The sequence below is a fragment of the Rhopalosiphum maidis genome, chromosome 2, assembly GCF_003676215.2.
Source record: "Rhopalosiphum maidis isolate BTI-1 chromosome 2, ASM367621v3, whole genome shotgun sequence".
In the NCBI taxonomy this organism is placed as follows: Eukaryota; Metazoa; Arthropoda; class Insecta; order Hemiptera; family Aphididae; genus Rhopalosiphum; species Rhopalosiphum maidis.
Genome location: NC_040878.1, coordinates 79446093 through 79469097, shown reverse-complemented (window position 1 = coordinate 79469097; position 23005 = coordinate 79446093). Strand labels below are relative to the sequence as shown.

General features: G+C 30.5%; 5 protein-coding genes and 2 pseudogenes across 5 annotated transcripts; 3 read left to right on the top strand and 4 right to left on the bottom strand.

The window, feature by feature from the left end:
• Nucleotides 1–1843: 1843 nt before the first annotated feature.
• Nucleotides 1844–2460, bottom strand: LOC113552554 (annotated as a pseudogene).
• Nucleotides 2461–9514: 7054 nt separating this feature from the next.
• LOC113554921 (histone H2B) lies at nucleotides 9515–9976 on the bottom strand. Its single transcript, XM_026959019.1, has one exon. It carries the CDS (start codon nucleotides 9936–9938, stop codon nucleotides 9558–9560), a length of 381 nt encoding a protein of 126 aa, XP_026814820.1. The 5' UTR covers nucleotides 9939–9976; the 3' UTR covers nucleotides 9515–9557.
• A 332-nt stretch (nucleotides 9977–10308) lies between these two features.
• LOC113551185 (histone H2A-like) lies at nucleotides 10309–10774 on the top strand. The gene has a single exon (XM_026953269.1). The coding sequence runs from the start codon at nucleotides 10351–10353 to the stop codon at nucleotides 10726–10728; it is 378 nt and encodes a 125-aa protein (XP_026809070.1). The 5' UTR covers nucleotides 10309–10350; the 3' UTR covers nucleotides 10729–10774.
• Nucleotides 10775–11378: 604 nt separating this feature from the next.
• Nucleotides 11379–12333, bottom strand: LOC113555110 (histone H4). The gene has a single exon (XM_026959441.1). The coding sequence runs from the start codon at nucleotides 12279–12281 to the stop codon at nucleotides 11970–11972; it is 312 nt and encodes a 103-aa protein (XP_026815242.1). The 5' UTR covers nucleotides 12282–12333; the 3' UTR covers nucleotides 11379–11969.
• A 229-nt stretch (nucleotides 12334–12562) lies between these two features.
• On the top strand, nucleotides 12563–13021 carry LOC113555104 (histone H3). Its single transcript, XM_026959435.1, has one exon. It carries the CDS (start codon nucleotides 12579–12581, stop codon nucleotides 12987–12989), a length of 411 nt encoding a protein of 136 aa, XP_026815236.1. The 5' UTR covers nucleotides 12563–12578; the 3' UTR covers nucleotides 12990–13021.
• Nucleotides 13022–16064: 3043 nt separating this feature from the next.
• On the top strand, nucleotides 16065–16794 carry LOC113555098 (histone H1A, sperm-like). Its single transcript, XM_026959428.1, has one exon. It carries the CDS (start codon nucleotides 16119–16121, stop codon nucleotides 16752–16754), a length of 636 nt encoding a protein of 211 aa, XP_026815229.1. The 5' UTR covers nucleotides 16065–16118; the 3' UTR covers nucleotides 16755–16794.
• A 2359-nt stretch (nucleotides 16795–19153) lies between these two features.
• On the bottom strand, nucleotides 19154–21942 carry LOC113552552 (annotated as a pseudogene).
• Nucleotides 21943–23005: the final 1063 nt, after the last annotated feature.

Genomic DNA, 23005 nt, shown 5'->3' with positions numbered 1-23005 from the left:
CTGATTGACGCAGCTATTATTATTATGGTTCACATGCTTTATTTTTTGCAACATTGAATCAAAATTTAGCTTTCTTTTTGAAGAATTAGTGCATCTTGCATTATTATTCTCAACTACTTTCCATTATCTTGACGACATAACAATAATAACATTTGAGGTTGACCCAATAACAATATAATGAAAATAAATAGTTTAATTCATATATAATTAGCAAACATAGCAGTATTCATAACCTGTCTAATTATGTGGATTCATTGAAATATAATACATACTTATTATGTACCATCAATAGATAGTTTTCGAGAAGGTGATCGATACCTATAATTGTTTTTAGACATGATATTTTGTTGCTTATTACTCATTTCAGTCCCATTACATTTATAATAATATCTTACATGGATTTATATTGGGAAGAACCAATATAAGGTGAGTATCAGAATCATCATCATCGTCGGTAGAATTGTCTAAAACAAAAATAAAAATACAATATTATATTATAATAACTATATTAATATTATGTTCAATTTTACTTTTATTGTACATATAATTGTATCGGCGATTAATGTGGGAGAACAAGATATTTTTGGTGGTTTTATACTATGCACGGAAAGATTTTTTCTCGAGTCATAATTTATGACCATTCGGGCACCTTAGCTCAATTTTTTTATAACATAATTATTTGTGGCAATTTTTTTGGTTATTGTCAATTTCGGTTCAACTGCACTGGGAAAATGCAGGTATTCGCGACGAAATGATTTACAAAAAAAAAATAAAATACACATACACAAAATCACCACAATGTTTACATTTATTTTAAGTTTTGAGTGTCCTGTAAATCTAAATTTCTTGGTACTATTCCGTTCAAATGCTTACCTATAATAATAGTATATTCTATCTTTTGATAAAATAAAATACGTATTACCAGTGTAAAATGTATCACGAATTTCATGATACTTTAAAATTTTGTAACACGATACTAGATACAAAATACAATATGTTATTGAATAATTTACACACGTTTTATTTTATTATACAACTATGCATGCATGGAGTATAATAAATTATTAATGTAAAATTGCATTAAAAAAAAATATTTAATTAATATATCAATACAAATATTACAATAATGGGTACCTAAGTACCAATATTAATTGTTAATAACCCTGGGCTATTTTTAAGATATTTTAGATGACTGAGCTTGTACTTACCTATTTCCAGTTATACCTAAAAAGGCAGGTACTTACAGTCAAACATGAAATTAATCATAATATATTTCTTATTATAATGTATTTTATAATAATTTCACTTGAAATTACTGACTAAATGGTGGTCCCTAAAAAAAAATAAACATGCAAATGCAACAAGTTCTGTGCACTAGTAATGACCTTGTAATTTGTATAGTATAATAATATGTTAGAACGTATGTTAAAATAAACGGTATGTGATACACTATTTATTAACGTACTAGGCTTGGTATTAATTATTATAATCGGTAGACGGTTTTATACCTGCGCGGTAGCTACTGTTGGTACAAAATATATGGTAGGACCAACAAATGATTCGCTGTAGAGCAGTAAGTCAGTTAGTACTGACTTGTGTAAGTAATATCAATACGAATAAAATTAAAATTATAATCAGTAATTACCAATAACAGATTGTCGAGTGTCGATCTGAAAAGCACAACAATATTAAAATGAATTCAAATTGGGACTCGTGATTCTATAGGATAAAACTTCTAACCACGTAAGAGTAATAATTTATTTGGTGTATAAGAAAATTGGTGGTCCTGAAAAGGACCGTTTTTAGGGAGTTGCAAATTGGATCAATTTACTTCTTCTTGGAGCTACTGTTTCTTGGTTGGAGTCTTTTTCGCTTGGGTTTGACAACGCCAGCAGGTTTTTTTCGCTTTGGCCGGGGATTTCTTCGGTTTGGGTAGCAGCTTTCTTAGGTTTAGCAGCGATGGCAGCCTTCTTGGTTTTTTTAGCCGCCGGCTCGCCGGAAGCTGGTTTCACTTTCTTGGCAGACGTCGACTTCCTCTTCACGGCACCAGGGGCTTTGACTTTTTTAACGACCGGCTTTTTCTTCTTGGCTACAGCTGTCTTTTTGGGTTTAACCCTCGGCAACCGGCAGTTGAAATGTCCAGAAGCACCGGTGCCTTTAGTCTGAACAACGGTACCGTTGGCGACGGCGGCTTTCAAAAACTTCCTGATGAACGGCGCCAGCTTGGCGGGATCGACTTTGTAGTTGGCAGCCAGGTATTTCTTGATAGCCGGTAAGAAGAACCTTTCTTCTCCTTGAGTTCTTTGATGGCAGACTTCACCATCACGGAGGTGGTCGGATGAGACGCAACGGGCTTCTTTGCCTTGGAAGCGGCAGCAGTCTTCTTCTTGGCCGGAGACTTTTCGAGGCTGGCGAAGCAGTGACTGGTGCCGGAGCGGCGAGAACGACAGTTTCTGTCATGGTAGTGTTGTTGATATCGAATGTACAAGAGTAACTCGAAATAAAACTGTTGAATGTATCACTCAACGAGACGGTTTGTAAACATATACACTGTACCGTACCGACTAGTAAACCGTCGTGATTCGCGTCATCGATATGGCTGCGGTTGTGCAAACATTTTTTCGCGATTTCTCGGCGAAAAATAGTTGTAAAAATCTGATTTCGATTTTTTCTAAAAGCCAACTAAATTCCAAAAGATCTCATATAGCTATCCCGACGATATCTGGTAACACAAAACCACCACGGATCGTTATTCTCACGCTTCCAACCGGGTTTTCGTAGTCCATGTTTAATGGTATACCGTATGACCGAAACCAATTTTAATTTACAAAACTTTTTAGACTATGTAAAAAATATTTTCAAAAACATGAATTCTTTTTGAAATATTGAGTGTTTTATGATAAAAGAATCACCCCGTATAACATAATTATTTTTATAATTTAATTTATTCATCTGCATTGCAGTCATCTTCGAAACAGTTTGAAACAATGTACATTTGGAGATTTTCAAGTTTAAATGTGCGTCGGTTATGTCTTAAAATTGATTTGTATCGGCTTTATCTTTATATTTGTTTAAATTTTTACTTTTTTCGAATTTAGGACGAGTAGTCTTAAAGGTCGTGAACTACGAAGAAGAAGAAAAATAGTATGATTATAAATTTTTTTATGGGTAATTTTAGCCAGTCGTGACCCATAGGTTGGGAACACTGCTCTATAGCATTCTTTAAATAAATACATATTATATTTATTTAAAATTGTTTTGATATGTATTTTTTCAGAAATTAATTTAATAAATTTTTCATGATAAACCTATAATTTATGTTAAAAATAATTACTTATAATATTACAGGAAGAAAAATATTTAAATCCCCCTGAAAGTATAAAAATATTTAACTTGTGAATGAAATGTTTATAGTTTCTGGTAAATGCAATATTAAAAATAAATATTTTTTTAAATAAAAACAACTAGTTATAAATTTAAACGAATAATATAAACTCACATAACACAATATAATTGTTTGGGTACATATTTCCAAAAATATATACACTGAAAACTTTAATTTTAATATAAATAGTATAAAACTCGCATTAATAATAACTGGATTATTTATTTTATTGTAGTTTGAGTGTTCTGTATAATAATAATACCTAATTGTAATAGGTTAACGACGAAACACAATAATGTACTATAAAATATTATGTATAAACAAATCTTAATTTTTTTATTAAATGCCTTTAGAAAATATCTGGGAATGCTCAGGTAATTTCCTGTTCTTAACATTATTATTGTTTAAAGTGTATTCTGATTAAATGAGTGAGTTTCCGCATAATGTATCGATTGACTTTTAAGGTCTAAATTTTTATATGATTTAACCGTACTTCTTTAAAAACAAAAAAGAATATCGACTTTTAAATTATTTTAATTATACTAAATTTATATATAAATAAAATAAGATTGTTGAACTTACATTTCTTCGCTGAAATTATTTATTATTTACAATTTGATTAATACTTTTATAATATTAAAACTATTATAAAACATTTGGAATGTATTGATTTTTTAATAACGTTTTATAGTAATTAATTTTTATATTTAAATATATGTTATTATTTGTCGTATAAATTATCTAGTTTTGGAATAGAGGATAAGCACCAATGCTCAATATTGAGAAAATAATTAGACAAGATTATCAGTAAAAAAGACTTTAAAAATTTAATATGAGGTTGCTCTGATTCGGGAATTTTTAAGAAACAAAAAAAGGTTAAAATATTTGTTAAAAATATGAAATATTTAACAAAAAGATTTTATGCAACAGTAAGCTTAAGAAATCGAAACATTGAATAGTAAAGTATTCTTTAAAAAATAAATGATTGAACTATAGAGCAACTAATCAATAAAGATTAAAGAGTAATAGCTTGAGAGTTACCTAGACCTATTTTTAATTGGTTCAAATTTTGATAAAATTTATCAAAGTATTAAAAAAAATAATCAATTGATTTAGTTTCACAAAAATAACAATCTTTTTATTTATATAAGTTATGTTAGTATACATGTAAATTTATGTACACTATTATACCGGAAATTATAATTTAAAATTATTATTACATTTTATAATTTGCTATGTTTCACTTACCGCGGTTTTCGCAAAATTCTTTTGGAGTCTTTGGAGTTTCTATAGATAAATGACAAAATATTTTATTCTATTTAGCTGTATTTGTAATTCGTTAAATATTGAAACAAAAACATATATCTAATTATACTAACACGACTGTATTATAAAATGACTTGGGTAACTACTTTGATTTCTTTAAAATGTTATAACTATAAAAAATAATTACAGTTATTACTGAATACTTACTTGCTAAATAAGAATTTTTGTAATCCTTCACTTGATAATAATACGCACCTATAAATTCTAAAAGTATTAGATTTAATTAATATGTGTATAGCTTTTATAACATCTGTACATATATATTTTTATAGATGTTTAATTTATTTGTTGCTCAAAATGTTATAGATCTATTATGAAATATAACTGATGAATTAGACTTATAAATAATATTAAACTTATACAATTAATAATATATATTTTTAAATTGTAGGATTAAAACTTATTCATTAGATAACAGCATTAGAATTTAGAATCTTTGATTATTATATGATACCTAAGCAAGTTGTAATATTTTCATTATTTTTACGACTGATATATTATTTTATATTTTTTTAAAATGCTACAGAAGCAGATACACTCAATCTATTATCTATTCTGTTATTTTCTATTTTCTTTTAATAAATTAAAAATACTTTTTTTTATTTTAAGCCACCTACAACTTAAAAATTATGTTCTCGGGAGTGGAGTTATTTCTTTACCATCCTCATCAGTGATTATTCGTTTATTCGTCCGTACATGATTATTACGTTGTAAGTGAATTTATATTCGTTTAATTTTAATTTTGCGCGTACACTATTAAAAAATATACCCGAAATTCCTACAACAAAAAAAGCAAAAGTAGCTCAATACCTTTTATAATTCCCTAATGAAACTTTTAAGAATGATGGACATGTGTTACTTTGTGTAGCTTGTGGACAATCTGTATCTTGTTTGCAACGTTTTTTAATAACTCAGCATATAAATACATCAAAACATAAAAAAAATTAATTCAGAAAAAATAAATCCTCTTCAGCATCTTCGATTAGTAAGTCAACTTTTAATACCGATTTATGTCAAACATTAATTAAGGCTGACATCCCACTTACTAAATTAAAAATCCAACTTTAAAATGTTCTTGGAAAAGTATACTGGACAAGCTATTCCTGAAGAAAGCATCTTCGAAAAAATTACGTTGAAATTATTTATAATGAAACGCTTTCTAAAATTCGAAATATCATTGGAAATGGTCCTATATATGGGTCTCAGTTGATGAAATTACAGATGTAAATGGTCGCTATATCGCCAATTGTATAGTAGGAAAATTAAATTTCAAACCTTCCAAGCCAATTGTTTTAAGCTGTGGTGAACTAAGTGCAATCATCAAACAATCGCAAGATTTTTTAATGATGCGATAGGTTTATTATAACAAACAATGCATACATCACGAAAATGTTTTGTTGTTCTTATCGTATGGTGCACCATATATGGTAAAAACTGGAAAGGTTATTTTATACGAAAATGTTAAATTTAACGTGTTTAGTACACGGATTTAATCGTGTAGCTGAAACAGTTAAAACACAGTTTCCACTTGTTGATTCATTAATTGCTGCCATAAAAAAGTATCACTTAAAGCTCCTAGTAGAGTACTAAAATTAAATATATAGTAATTTCAAATCTCGATTCGGATAATGCAATTTCTATTGCAAAAGCAAAAGATATTTTGCAAAATAACGAGCTTAAAAATAATTTGTTATATATTTTAACAAATTTTTGTTTTTTAGTTGAAGTCATAACAAAATTAGAAACATCGAATATCACATTAGTTGGAAATAGTGGATAATGCATCAAATACACTATTTAGTATAGTTAGTATAATTAGATATATGTTTTTGTTTCAATATTTAACGAATTACAAATACAGCTAAATAGAATAAAATATTTTGTCATTTATCTATAGAAACTCCAAAGACTCCAAAAGAATTTTGCGAAAACCGCGGTAAGTGAAACATAGCAAATTATAAAATGTAATAATAATTTTAAATTATAATTTCCGGTATAATAGTGTACATAAATTTACATGTATACTAACATAACTTATATAAATAAAAAGATTGTTATTTTTGTGAAACTAAATCAATTGATTATTTTTTTTAATACTTTGATAAATTTTATCAAAATTTGAACCAATTAAAAATAGGTCTAGGTAACTCTCAAGCTATTACTCTTTAATCTTTATTGATTAGTTGCTCTATAGTTCAATCATTTATTTTTTAAAGAATACTTTACTATTCAATGTTTCGATTTCTTAAGCTTACTGTTGCATAAAATCTTTTTGTTAAATATTTCATATTTTTAACAAATATTTTAACCTTTTTTTGTTTCTTAAAAATTCCCGAATCAGAGCAACCTCATATTAAATTTTTAAAGTCTTTTTTACTGATAATCTTGTCTAATTATTTTCTCAATATTGAGCATTGGTGCTTATCCTCTATTCCAAAACTAGATAATTTATACGACAAATAATAACATATATTTAAATATAAAAATTAATTACTATAAAACGTTATTAAAAAATCAATACATTCCAAATGTTTTATAATAGTTTTAATATTATAAAAGTATTAATCAAATTGTAAATTAATAAATAATTTCAGCGAAGAAATGTAAGTTCAACAATCTTATTTTATTTATATATAAATTTAGTATAATTAAAATAATTTAAAAGTCGATATTCTTTTTTGTTTTTAAAGAAGTACGGTTAAATCATATAAAAATTTAGACCTTAAAAGTCAATCGATACATTATGCGGAAACTCACTCATTTAATCAGAATACACTTTAAACAATAATAATGTTAAGAACAGGAAATTACCTGAGCATTCCCAGATATTTTTCTAAAGGCATTTAATAAAAAAATTAAGATTTGTTTATACATAATATTTTATAGTACATTATTGTGTTTCGTCGTTAACCTATTACAATTAGGTATTATTATTATACAGAACACTCAAACTACAATAAAATAAAATAATCCAGTTATTATTAATGCGAGTTTTATACTATTTATATTAAAATTAAAGTTTTCAGTGTATATATTTTTGGAAATATGTACCCAAACAATTATTATTGTGTTATGTGAGTTTATATTATTCGTTTAAATTTATAACTAGTTGTTTTTATTTAAAAAAAATATTTATTTTTAATATTGCATTTACCAGAAACTATAAACATTTCATTCACAAGTTAAATATTTTTATACTTTCAGGGGGATTTAAATATTTTTCTTCCTGTAATATTATAAGTAATTATTTTTAACATAAATTATAGGTTTATCATGAAAAATTTTATTAAATTAATTTCTGAAAAAATACATATCAAAACAATTTTAAATAAATATAATATGTATTTATTTAAAGAATGCTATAGAGCAGTGTTTCCCAACCTATGGGTCACGACTGGCTAAAATTACCCATAAAAAAATTTATAATCATACTATTTTTCTTCTTCTTCGTAGTTCACGACCTTTAAGACTACTCGTCCTAAATTCGAAAAAAGTAAAAAATTTAAACAAATATAAAGATAAAGCCGATACAAATCAATTTTAAGACATAACCGACGCACATTTAAACTTGAAAATCTCCAAATGTACATTGTTTCAAACTGTTTCGAAGATGACTGCAATGCAGATGAATAAATTAAATTATAAAAATAATTATGTTATACGGGGTGATTCTTTTATCATAAAACACTCAATATTTCAAAAAGAATTCATGTTTTTGAAAATATTTTTTTACATAGTTTCAAGTTGTTAAAAAAACAACGTTTTATTAAAAAATTAAATTTTTAAATATTTTTTATCCATATATTTGTTTAAATTTTTTATTTTTTTCGAATTTAGGACGAGTAGTTTATGAGTTATATTTATTTAAAGTTTTAACTAGCAGAGTAGTAGACAAACATTTTGCGGAGTAACCCCGTATCACTTCACTCCGAGCATCTAAACTTTAAATACTTATAACTCATAAACTACTGGCCCTAAATTCGATTTTTATGTATCAAAATACTCAGAAAATTATTCTGCTTTTGAATATGAAATTAAAACTATATATTGTCAAACAAAAAAGTAAAAAATTTAAACAAATATAAAGATAAAAATATTTTAAAATAAAATTGTTTAATAAAAACGTTGTTTGTTTAACAACTTGAAACTATGTAAAAAAATATTTTCAAAAACATGAATACTTTTTGAAATATTGAGTGTTTTATGATAAAAGAATCATCCTATATATCAGAATTCTATATCTATATTACTTTTTTTTTTTAATTATTAAAAATTAAAAATATACATATTTTGTTATAAAATATTTCATGATTTTTAATACATATTTTGGCAAAATAACAATATAAATTTTTACATATTTTGACTTTTTTATAAGATAAAAATCCGTGCTCTATTTATCACAGTTTTGAACAATAATTAACGTTTTATCGGATAAATAATCATTTTGTTGATTAATATATTATATTTTTCATGATTTTGCTTACCACCACAAGTAACTACTAATTTATTTACATTACTTTGCAATGTCACAAACTCCAGATACATCAACACTAGCGTCATAATATTTTTAGTATTTCAACCACCACTTTAAAATATGTAAGTCACCCATGGATAAAGTATTATGATGATAATTATGTGTTCACTGTTCAACAAATGTTTTTAGCCGGGATAAAATTATTTATTATTTTTGTTATAATTATTCACGGGAGGTTTGTACGCGACAAAAAAAGTATTATTTCAATTTTTGAATTTTAAAAATAATCATCGATTAAACACTGGAATATCATAGAAAAATTGGTGGCCCTAAAAAGGGCCTTTTTAAAGAGAGTGTTATAATATAAGTCAATTATTTGGAACTAGTGTACTTGGTTACGGCTTTTGTTCCTTCACTGACGGCGTGCTTGGCCAATTCACCGGGCAACAAGAGTCGGACGGCGGTTTGAATCTCCCGACTGGTGATGGTCGATCGCTTGTTGTAGTGAGCCAGACGACTGGACTCGGCGGCAATACGCTCGAACAAATCGTTGACAAAACTGTTCATAATGCTCATTGCCTTAGAGGAAACACCGGTGTCGGGATGTACTTGTTTCAATACTTTGTAGATGTAGATGGCGTATGATTCTTTCCTCTTGGGCTTGCGTTTCTTGTCGGATTTGGCGATGTTCTTTTGTGCCTTGCCGGACGATTTTTTCATCGCCTTTCCTGCGGATTTACCTCCTGGAGCCATGGCTGATAATTTTCTGTGAACTGAGGTCGTTGACGGTGATAGACTTCAAACTCGAATGATGTCGGAGTACACGAAGCGACGGTATATATTAATAACCCAAGGAGACACGTCGGACAGCCATTGGCCAAATTCTAATAGATAAAACAGAACAAACAGGATCTACAGCGGTTACGTGTCTGATAAAAATAGTAGCTTTTCCGAGAGAAAACATTATTAGAATGATTATGGAAAACCACATCGTTTGATAGTAGTTGCATATGAAACGGAGTCAAGTAATATCGTCATGACGTTTCAAACTGTCCAATCGCAGCACTGTTTTCTAAATTTTGGCTATATAATGGCGCCTACCGATGGGTTTAATCATCATTCAGTGTTCGAATCGTTAACAAAGCAGTCAAGCACACAAACAATCATGAGCGGAAGAGGCAAAGCAGGCAAATCGAAGGGAGGTAAATCCAAGACCAGGTCGTCCCGTGCCGGACTCCAGTTCCCCGTCGGTCGTATCCATCGTTTGTTGAGAAAAGGAAATTACGCCGAGCGCGTCGGAGCCGGTGCACCGGTATACCTGGCCGCCGTTATGGAATATTTGGCAGCCGAAGTGTTGGAGTTGGCCGGTAACGCTGCCCGTGACAACAAGAAATCTCGTATCATCCCCAGACATTTGCAATTGGCAATCAGGAACGACGAAGAATTGAACAAATTGTTGTCCGGTGTTACCATCGCACAAGGCGGTGTGTTGCCCAACATCCAAGCCGTTCTCTTACCCAAAAAGACCGAGAAAAAAGTCTAATCACTTCAAACTATAACTAGTCGTCTAATAAAACGGCCCTTTTCAGGGCCACCAATCATTGTTAAGCAAATATCCCCCTTCTACTTCCTTTTTTTTCAATTGCATTAGACTTTATCAGCAATACTTACACACACACAAGTGCGATTCCTAAAATATCAAAATTTAGACGTTAATATTAGTCCACATAGTCTATATAAATACGAGTACTTTGGAAGTCATGACCAAATAATTATATTAGTTTGATTCTGGCATTTTAAAATTCCCGTTAAAATATTAATTCGCATTAAACCGCCGTTTACATGCAATTCTTAATCCCAGAATAAGAGCGGTTCGATTTGCATTAAAATATAATAAATGCGTTTTATGCACCCAACTGTCAGACTAACTCGATGCGCATTAACTACTGCATGTAAACGTGGTAATTGTATTCAAACTATTGTTGAGCTAAATTTTATCTTGGTACAGAATAATGTTTCGAACGTTCATCATCGTAACAAGTTGTATAAAATACTAATAGGTAGTACAGTGTATACTGTATATATGACTCTTGTAATATGTGTCGTAAGGTTAAATCATAACGTAACACGAAAAAAACAATAACATTGATAAAGAAGATTGCAAATAAAGAAAGGTTTATTGTCTCCGTCGGGAATACCGATATAGTAAGAGGTAGATCCGCGTACATAACATATTATTATATTTTTATAACATCAACAAAGTGATCTACCCATTAGCTGTAACAAAGTAGTGTACTACATCAAAACAATACAATTGCCATTAACTACATCAATAAGATAGAAAAAATACTTTCCGTATATAATCTTTTTTAGTCTCAATCCATAATATGTGATAAATATTTCAGTGATATTAACCCTTAATCTACGCGCGCAATTCTTTTTCAATTATACGGGGTGTATTTAACAACAATTTGGTTTACACAGAAATCAATTTCGTATGTTTAATATATATATTCGAGTTTATTTTATAAAGAACCATTTTCGTTTTAAATCTAATTAGTTGATGGATATAAAGTTGAGTGATATAAATAAAAAAAAATAATGAAATTAAAGTGCTAATAAAATTTCATTCACCATACCATAAATAGTAGTTTGATGAAGTAGAAACAAACAAGACAGACACAAACTGCGCGCGCGTGTAGATTAAAAGTAGTGGTGGCCCTGAAAAGGGCCTTTTTATAGGTGTTCTTTTACATTACGTACTCAAATCGCGAATGAAACATTTTAACCTCCGAAACCGTACAAGGTGCGTCCTTGACGTTTTAGAGCGTAAACGACGTCCATGGCTGTAACGGTTTTCCTCTTGGCGTGCTCGGTGTAGGTGACTGCATCACGGATCACGTTTTCCAGGAACACTTTCAAAACACCGCGTGTCTCTTCGTAAATCAAACCGGAGATACGCTTGACTCCGCCACGGCGAGCTAACCGACGAATGGCGGGCTTGGTAATTCCCTGGATGTTGTCACGCAACACTTTGCGATGACGTTTGGCGCCTCCTTTTCCAAGACCTTTTCCTCCTTTGCCGCGTCCGGTCATGTTGATTTTATGTAGTTTCTAGCTGATTACTTAAACGAGCTGGAGCGATGAACGAACGCTGAACGTTGACTGATACCCGGCCAACGATTGTCAATGTATTTATGCGTTTCACGGAGCACGCACGGCCAATCGAAATGCTCCATTTGTTTTCTCCCACACCCCGATTGCCGACAACGCGTCGACCAATGAGAACGGCAGATACGAATCCGTTTTGTGTATAAATACTGGTGAGTATTGTGTCGACGTTCATAAGTGTTTTTACGTTTTGCCGTCACAAGTAATTCACCAATTCTAACAATGGCTCGTACCAAGCAAACCGCCCGCAAATCTACCGGAGGAAAGGCTCCCAGGAAGCAGTTGGCCACCAAAGCCGCCCGTAAGAGCGCACCCGCCACCGGAGGAGTGAAAAAGCCACATCGTTACCGTCCGGGTACAGTGGCTCTTCGTGAAATCCGTCGTTACCAAAAGAGCACGGAATTGTTGATCCGCAAATTGCCGTTCCAACGTCTGGTGCGTGAAATCGCACAGGACTTCAAGACCGACTTGCGTTTCCAGAGCTCCGCCGTCATGGCATTGCAGGAAGCCAGCGAAGCCTATTTGGTCGGTTTGTTCGAAGACACCAACTTGTGCGCCATCCACGCCAAACGTGTCACGATCATGCCAAAGGACATCCAACTGGCTCGTCGTATCCGCGGTGAACGCGCTTAATCGTCTTTTGATGCTCATATACCACTTTAAAACGGCCCTTTTCAGGGCCACCACACCGACATTACTTATTAAACCATCTATTTCCATTCCCCCCGTACTCCTTTTGACATAATTTATACTAATTTACAATAAAATATTTAGACTTAGTCACTAATAATCAAAACATTTTCATAATCGTGTTATACTCATCACTCGTTTAAAATGATCGAATATTAAATAATCTATCTAATGATGGAATATATATAACTATATTTACGTATTGTTTTATAGACATCTTTGAAATAATTTTTATTCGATTTAAATTAATTTATTATACATATCATTTCATTTTTTTATTTTTACTTTAACCTAGCAAATTATTATGCATAATAAGAAACATTAAAATTATCTTACACATATAAACAATTATAACAATATAATAGTCATTTATAAATTTTAAAAAGTCAATTACTAATAACTATTATTCATTCAATAGTGTATACGTTATTACGTATTGTAACCTAACAGGATTCTAAAATAAATGTTTCAAGTAAGGTACCTCGAGTGATGTGAACCCGAGTAGGTGGTCGAATTCCGAGTTACTATATAATTCGAATAAAAATCACTCGTTTACATAATTGATTATTATTTTAATAATCCAGATATCTTGATTATTCTCAACAGTCGAGTTACTCGATTATGCTCATCACTACTCGTGAGTCGTGACACTACATTTAAGTCGACCCTTTCTCATCTTCAAGTCATTTAATACATAACACTTAACAGTACTTACATTGGGTCAGGGAATCAAAAACATAATTTGCACAAAATTATTATTTTCTATAAACAACCGTCGATATATTATATTAAATAGTGAATTATAATTGAATAACAAAATATATAATTTAATTTACATATTTTTTAATAAGTTATTACCAGTTTGATAATAATAAACATTGTTGTATGTAACTTTTTGATGAATAATGGAAAAAATCCACGGAATAGGTAAAAAAATATTACACTTACTATAGAACACAAGAGACAATGAAAATGTTTTTTAATAAAAACATTTTAAATGCGTGCAGTGCCGTTAATTAATAATATTTAATTACAAATACATTATAATTTATATAAGTATAGAGGTAGTGATTTTGTTATTTTTTTATCACTGTTAAAAATATAATTATTAAGAAGTGCCTATTTTTAAAAGTTTTAACCTGTAAAATACTGTCGTATACGTCACGCGATGGTTTAACGTATATATTAGGTATCTCGGTATCCGATTCCCAAACCGTCAAGCAAGTAGTATCGATACCTGCGGTAAAGGCTTACTCAACAATCCTTTGGTGACCACGACAACGAGTACTGCGCAAAGGACAATTTGATAAGACCTCGCAGGGTTTATACGTTATAACTCTAAGGTTGCTTTACTCTCAAACAACTGACCACGATCACGAGTACTGGATGTTTGAGAGTGAGATCTCTTTAACCTGGACAAAATCGTACTGTTTTTCGACTGACCACGATAACGAGTACTGGAAGACAAATAAAGTATTATAGTGTCTTGCTACTTTTCTACTAAAGTGTTTACTCGCTACAAACGCTTTGGTGCGTACCTCGATATGAGAATATAAACATATAGTTATATTAATCGAAATAAAATAAATATATAATAGTACAACGAAATAATTAAAGATATTAAAATAAAACAGTTAATGTGTGCCGTAACACACCACGACTGCGCCCGATCGCTCAGTTCTTGTCGCCGTCGACAATTCAATAATTAATTTTTGTTGAATCGGCATTTGTTGATTCCCGCTCCGTATATGAAATAATATATTTTTGTTATGTATACAACATTACAATAATACTCACTTTGTTCCTATGTTATACAAAAGATTACGTAATTACCTAGAGACCTACTTCAATAATCACTTTAATATGATAGAAAAAATTCAAATGTATAATAAAATATTTCGATAGGTCCGATACCTACGTTTAATTAAAAATAAACAACATATTCATACCCATATTATACCTATTACATAATACAATAATAATATACCGAATCTCGCGGCTAGACGAATACAGGGTACAGATGATTTTAGGCGATGGATCAACAAAAGACTAAAATTTATCATTGTAGGAAATTCTTCGGTTCTTTCACTATTAATAGTACAACTATTAAAATGTTACGTTATATTTTGAAATTGGCCCGCTTTAGATGGTGTTTTAGGTTCCCCGGGGGTTTCGGCGACGTTTTGTACTATCAATTATTGCATTCTTAAAAAATAAATAACAAAATACTCTATTTGTATAAAAACAGTATGACATCGTCGAGGTTCGGGGCAAAAAGACGTTAAATGCTAAAAAATCGCAGAAAAATATAGGTAATGGTGTATAGTAGTGTAAGCGTGGCGTGGGTTTACTACGCGTACAAACACGACAAAGTATCATATACGAGATCACCGATGATGACGTATAAATAAGTTAAATTTTGTTTATTTAAAATCGAGTTTCGACCAAAATCTCTTAACGGTAAAATACTATGATTATTAAAAAAAAATATTTAACGTGAATAGGTACCATTAAGATTAGATTTATTGGTAAAGTCCGTGATGTAAACATGTCAATGGTATAAACGTTAATGACGCCATGCCGTAACAGTAACCTAAAACCGTCAATTTTGAAAAGCCACTGTTCATCGACATATCGTTCGATTTGAAAACGGCAAGCACTCGGGGCTTGAGAAACTCGTATAGAATCTGTCTAAAAAGTTTTTGTAAATTTAAAATTGGTTTCGGTCATACGGTATACCATTAAACATGGACTACGAAAACCCGGTTGGAAGCGTGAGAATAACGATCCGTGGTGGTTTTGTGTTACCAGATATCGTCGGGATAGCTATATGAGATCTTTTGGAATTTAGTTGGCTTTTAGAAAAAATCGAAATCAGATTTTTACAACTATTTTTCGCCGAGAAATCGCGAAAAATGTTTGCACAACCGCAGCCATATCGATGACGCGAATCACGACGGTTTACTAGTCGGTACGGTACAGTGTATATGTTTACAAACCGTCTCGTTGAGTGATACATTCAACAGTTTTATTTCGAGTTACTCTTGTACATTCGATATCAACAACACTACCATGACAGAAACTGTCGTTCTCGCCGCTCCGGCACCAGTCACTGCTTCGCCAGCCTCGAAAAAGTCTCCGGCCAAGAAGAAGACTGCTGCCGCTTCCAAGGCAAAGAAGCCCGTTGCGTCTCATCCGACCACCTCCGTGATGGTGAAGTCTGCCATCAAAGAACTCAAGGAGAAGAAAGGTTCTTCTTTACCGGCTATCAAGAAATACCTGGCTGCCAACTACAAAGTCGATCCCGCCAAGCTGGCGCCGTTCATCAGGAAGTTTTTGAAAGCCGCCGTCGCCAACGGTACCGTTGTTCAGACTAAAGGCACCGGTGCTTCTGGACATTTCAAACTGCCGGTTGCCGAGGTTAAACCAAAAAAGACAGCTGTAGCCAAGAAGAAAAAGCCGGTCGTTAAAAAAGTCAAAGCCCCTGGTGCCGTGAAGAGGAAGTCGACGTCTGCCAAGAAAGTGAAACCAGCTTCCGGCGAGCCGGCGGCTAAAAAAACCAAGAAGGCTGCCATCGCTGCTAAACCTAAGAAAGCTGCTACCAAACCGAAGAAATCCCCGGCCAAAGCGAAAAAACCTGCTGGCGTTGTCAAACCCAAAGCGAAAAAGACTCCAACCAAGAAAACAGTAGCTCCCAAGAAGAAGTAAATTGATCCAATTTGCAACTCCCTAAAAACGGTCCTTTTCAGGACCACCAATTTTCTTATACACCTAATAAATTATTACTCTTTACGTGGTTAGAAGTTTTATCCTATAGAATCACGAGTCCCAATTTGAATTCATTTTAATATTGTTGTGCTTTTCAGATCGACACTCGACAATCTGTTATTGGTAATTACTGATTATAATTTTAATTTTATTCGTATTGATATTTACTTACACAAGTCAGTACTAACTGACTTACTGCTCTACAGCGAATCATTTGTTGGTCCTACCATATATTTTGTACCAACAGTAGCTACCGCGCAGTATAAAACCGTCTACCGATTATAATAATTAATACCAAGCCTAGTACGTTAATAAATAGTGTATCACATACCGTTTATTTTAACATACGTTCTAACATATTATTATACTATACAAATTACAAGGTCATTACTAGTGCACAGAACTTGTTGCATTTGCATGTTTATTTTTTTTTAGGGACACCATTTAGTCAGTAATTTCAAGTGAAATTATTATAAAATACATTATAATAAGAAATATATTATGATTAATTTCATGTTTGACTGTAAGTACCTGCCTTTTTAGGTATAACTGGAAATAGGTAAGTACAAGCTCAGTCATCTAAAATATCTTAAAAATAGCCCAGGGTTATTAACAATTAATATTGGTACTTAGGTACCCATTATTGTAATATTTGTATTGATATATTAATTAAATATTTTTTTTTAATGCAATTTTACATTAATAATTTATTATACTCCATGCATGCATAGTTGTATAATAAAATAAAACGTGTGTAAATTATTCAATAACATATTGTATTTTGTATCTAGTATCGTGTTACAAAATTTTAAAGTATCATGAAATTCGTGATACATTTTACACTGGTAATACGTATTTTATTTTATCAAAAGATAGAATATACTATTATTATAGGTAAGCATTTGAACGGAATAGTACCAAGAAATTTAGATTTACAGGACACTCAAAACTTAAAATAAATGTAAACATTGTGGTGATTTTGTGTATGTGTATTTTATTTTTTTTTTTGTAAATCATTTCGTCGCGAATACCTGCATTTTCCCAGTGCAGTTGAACCGAAATTGACAATAACCAAAAAAATTGCCACAAATAATTATGTTATAAAAAAAATTGAGCTAAGGTGCCCGAATGGTCATAAATTATGACTCGAGAAAAAATCTTTCCGTGCATAGTATAAAACCACCAAAAATATCTTGTTCTCCCACATTAATCGCCGATACAATTATATGTACAATAAAAGTAAAATTGAACATAATATTAATATAGTTATTATAATATAATATTGTATTTTTATTTTTGTTTTAGACAATTCTACCGACGATGATGATGATTCTGATACTCACCTTATATTGGTTCTTCCCAATATAAATCCATGTAAGATATTATTATAAATGTAATGGGACTGAAATGAGTAATAAGCAACAAAATATCATGTCTAAAAACAATTATAGGTATCGATCACCTTCTCGAAAACTATCTATTGATGGTACATAATAAGTATGTATTATATTTCAATGAATCCACATAATTAGACAGGTTATGAATACTGCTATGTTTGCTAATTATATATGAATTAAACTATTTATTTTCATTATATTGTTATTGGGTCAACCTCAAATGTTATTATTGTTATGTCGTCAAGATAATGGAAAGTAGTTGAGAATAATAATGCAAGATGCACTAATTCTTCAAAAAGAAAGCTAAATTTTGATTCAATGTTGCAAAAAATAAAGCATGTGAACCATAATAATAATAGCTGCGTCAATCAGTGTCCTAAACATTTTGGTAAAATCAAGCGTACCTATACGTAATTACATTAACAAAAAAATTTATATCATACATTAGTAAATATACTAAAAAATATATATAAATCAGTATATTTATTTTGAATCTATATTCTATATGTTTATACAAATCATAATATAAACGTTTGTTTGAATTAATTTTGAACTCGACTTATTACTTTTAGAATACATTTTAAATAAGTGTATATTGCATATTATTTTTAGTATACGACGATACTATAATAAATTATGCTAAATACATTTTATCATATTAAGTAATGTATAGTAATGCTAAACTCGAGGAAGAAAACAAACAAAAAAAAAAAAAAAAAAACATTCTTTTTAATTGTTATTATTCATCAGTATATATTGACTTTATAAAATACTTGTTTATTTCCTATAATACTGTTGGTCCTACTCATAGATGATAATCAACAGAAAATAACAATAACAACGCTAATAATACATAATTGTATTATCTTTATTAACTAAATTACTTATTTAAGTGTATCTAACGTGTATTGTTTACAATAGTAAATGTATTTTATTCGTCTTTTACACAAATAGTAGGTCGTCGTTTTCAATTATATCTTGTTGATTTTCTTCTACTGGTTTTTCTGCTGCCCATGTTGGAATTTCCGCCGATGCGAAAATAGCATAGACCATTGCTATCGCCAAACATACTATTGCCAAAAACACGTCAATTCTGGCTTGGTCTAGAGTCTATTTTAAAAATATAATCAAGACAGTTAACTTCATTTGATAATATTAAGAACATTTAAAATCTTTTATTCTATTACCCTAGATATGATTATGGTTTTTAGGACTGTTTCCCAAAATAAATTCGAAATATAATGCATGCTATACAGAAAACCATAAAGTAAGCTGGCATAGATTGGCGCGATATCCAAATGGTTTAAGTAGAATCCTATAAAAAAAAAAAAACCGACGTAATTTGTATTCATAATATTACAAAAAATAGTTTTCAATATTGTATGTTTCGCATGGCTCAATGTACACTTACCAAAAGTATAAAGAAATTCTATTTCTATAAGCACAAAATGTAACATTTTATTGGTTTCTAACGTGTTGCCGATAATTGCTTACAGAAAAAAATATATGCTCATTAAACCAAAATATAAGCAAGTCCAAAATTTTCTGATGCTGGTGGTGGAAGTTGATATAATAATCTCTGGAAATAATTCGGCCAGGACGACGACGAGAATCAATATAATGATAGTGTATGTTCTCATATTCCATTCATTAATTGCCTGCACAGTCGAAATAATGTGTTTAATATTGATTTCGTCAATAGAGAAATATAGATACATTTAAACGTATTCAATAAGAGACTACATACAGTAGCGTAGAAATCACCATCTGCTTTTCTATTAATTATTTGAGCATTACACAGGTATAATAGAGCAATCACGAGGATGGGCTTAGAAGTATACAACGATTTCCACGGTATGTCCGACGCGATTGAACGGATTAACGAAACGCCAGACGTTTCAAAAGAATATCGCCGGCTGTTCGAACCTCCATACAAAATGATATCGAGGTTCGGGTTCCGAAATTGGTTACCATTGATCGTGTATAGCCACAAAACGTACCACGCCAACCCGATCATTCCTATTCAAGTATTCCATACTGTACGCGGTTATTAGTCCAGTGGTTCAAGTGCGTCAAGCATCGCCACTTTTAAAATATGTAAGTTACCCATAAGTAGAATTGAAGTATAAGATGAATATATGTGGTGTAGTTTGGTAATGCTGTAGTAAAAATATCCGCCTCGGTTTAGCAAAACGTACAGTACTACTGGAACGTGACGTATTGTCTGCTTATCCAGTGGAACCCAATACGTCCAAATCCTGTCAATCGCTATAAACGCCACGGTCTAGGACATGACAAAATGCTGTTATTATATACGTGTGTTATGAGATCGCACTTCACGACGAATCGTTTTATTTTTACCATAGTCATTCCCATAATAAATTGTACGACGAAATGCACGTGAGCGTTTACGTAACATATACTTATGGCTGCGATTAAATGACCGATCGAACAAATGATGACAGAAATCCCAAAAATACTGAAAAAACAATTATAAAACTACATTGCATGACGATAATTATATTTTTGGGAGAGGTTTGGCCAGGATTTATATGTATGTTAGAATATGATTGTGCGAGATAATAAAAATGCCGTAATATAGTTACTTTATTGAAATTACCAAAGTATTTTCGCATCATTAATACAAGTCTTGAAAAGTACCTACATAGCAATTAAGAAAAACAAGTGAATTTTATTTTAATCACTTAAAATAAATTTAATGCACTCGAATTAAAAACTTTATTGCGTATCTCGTGGTTCGCACTTGTATTAGGAAATATTAATCAAATTTAAATTTACACAATATATTTTTATTATAAATCCTAGCCGTATAAATCTATTAAATATAATATATCGGTCGGTTACTTGTGAGCTGGGTAAACGGTGGACAATACACCTGCAGGTATAAAACTGATAAAATATCCAAAGTCATAGTATTTCGAGTAATCAAAATTGATAGAGTCAACCTGTAATGACGTACATAACATAATATTATTAAAATAAATAAATGTAAAATTGGTATTTTCAAATCTTTTTTACACGTCCAGTGCCATATCTGCGGTAAATAAAAAAAATTATTTGGTATGATACACTAACTTTTTTTTGATCTACCAAAAACTCGAAATACTCATAATGTATATATAATTGATGCTGCACAATTATTAAACCTATAAAAAAAAAAAAAACCATAATTGTATAATGTACACATATTATATACATATATTTTACATTATACATTTTCGTCTGACAAGTTTAATTCAAAATAGAGCTCCAGATTGATGCCCAATAAATTACAATAATTTATCAACGAGAACTCAGCTATAATAAATATATGATAATTTACCTTTTAAACAAATAATTATTAAAAGGTATTATTATTAGAATATTTAAATATATAAAATATATAGAATGTTGACGCATTTTCACCGAAACTGAAATATAAATTTTGAATACTAAAATATATTAACGGTTTAAAATAACTGAAAATTACCGGAATGTCTACAGCTGATAAACAAGAAGTTATATTTTATAAATTATTAAATTTGACTTGTTGGATAGATTCTTATCAAAAAATACTACAATTTACCTATAAACGCGAGAAAAACTATTGTATATTCTCTGTTCCAATATGTAGTTTTTAAACGGATAAATCTGTCGATGAGTCTATTCGATGATTGTTGAGAGTGAGGTAAAGAATTCCATCTGTTAGTCTCGGGTTCCCAGAGATTCATATTCCACTTTTTGCAATAAAGACTCGTTAACGGATTCAGCTGTTCAATGTATTGATAGTTAACGTTCAAATTTGTTATAATAGTCGATAGAGAATGGACTTTTATTTTTAAACACAAAAATACAGTAAGACTCCTTTAAAGTCATAATTAGTCATTAATATAAAAAATTTATTTTGTTTTCATTAGAAGAACGTGTCGGTGTCACCCAAAGTGAAACATATACCTACAATATCCGAGAGAATGCACTGTTAAGTGTTTTCACGATCTTCAAGCACGCAACGTTAAGAGAAAGCCATGTCCGCATGTAAATTTACCTATCATAAAATTAAAAGGTAAGAGAATTATCTAGAAAATTACATAAGCTTTTATTGATATTATCATTTTAAAGTGAGTTATATGTTAAATCTATGTAAAATATTATAACTTTAAATTGATAATATCAATAAAGACATAGGTATGTCATTTTCTAAATAAAATTCTTACCTTTAAATTTTATAATAGTTACATTCACTCTAATATTAAAACTAACATCACATAATATGTTTTGCTGAACTCAAATTTGTTATGACGTATGTTAGTAAGACAGAGACAAAACATGCGAGTATGGCGTCCTCTTAAGCTGTGGCCGTGGGAGAATAATTATTGATTCCGACTAAGCTACCTGTTTATAATATTAACATATATATTCCGCTGGGCATTATTTATCCCTCTCCTTTGTATAATATATATTTTTAATACATAGTGTATATTAATTAAAAATATTTCTTATTAAAATTACTCCAATATTATGACGATTAAATTACAAAATTAAATATTTCTGCGGATAATCGGTGCTCTAGCTAATATACTTAACTTTTGAATTCATTGTTTGTTATGCAGCTTAGTGGATTTTTACTTTTACCAATAATTAAAGGACGTCGTTATCCGTACCTGTCATATTGCACGCCAGCATAATTGTAAGTCTTTGCATTTGTTTTTCACATCAAATGGCCGTATTTCCTTTAAAATCAAAAGTATAATCTGGTAGAGCTCGATAATACAGACCAGTTTCGTCTACATTATA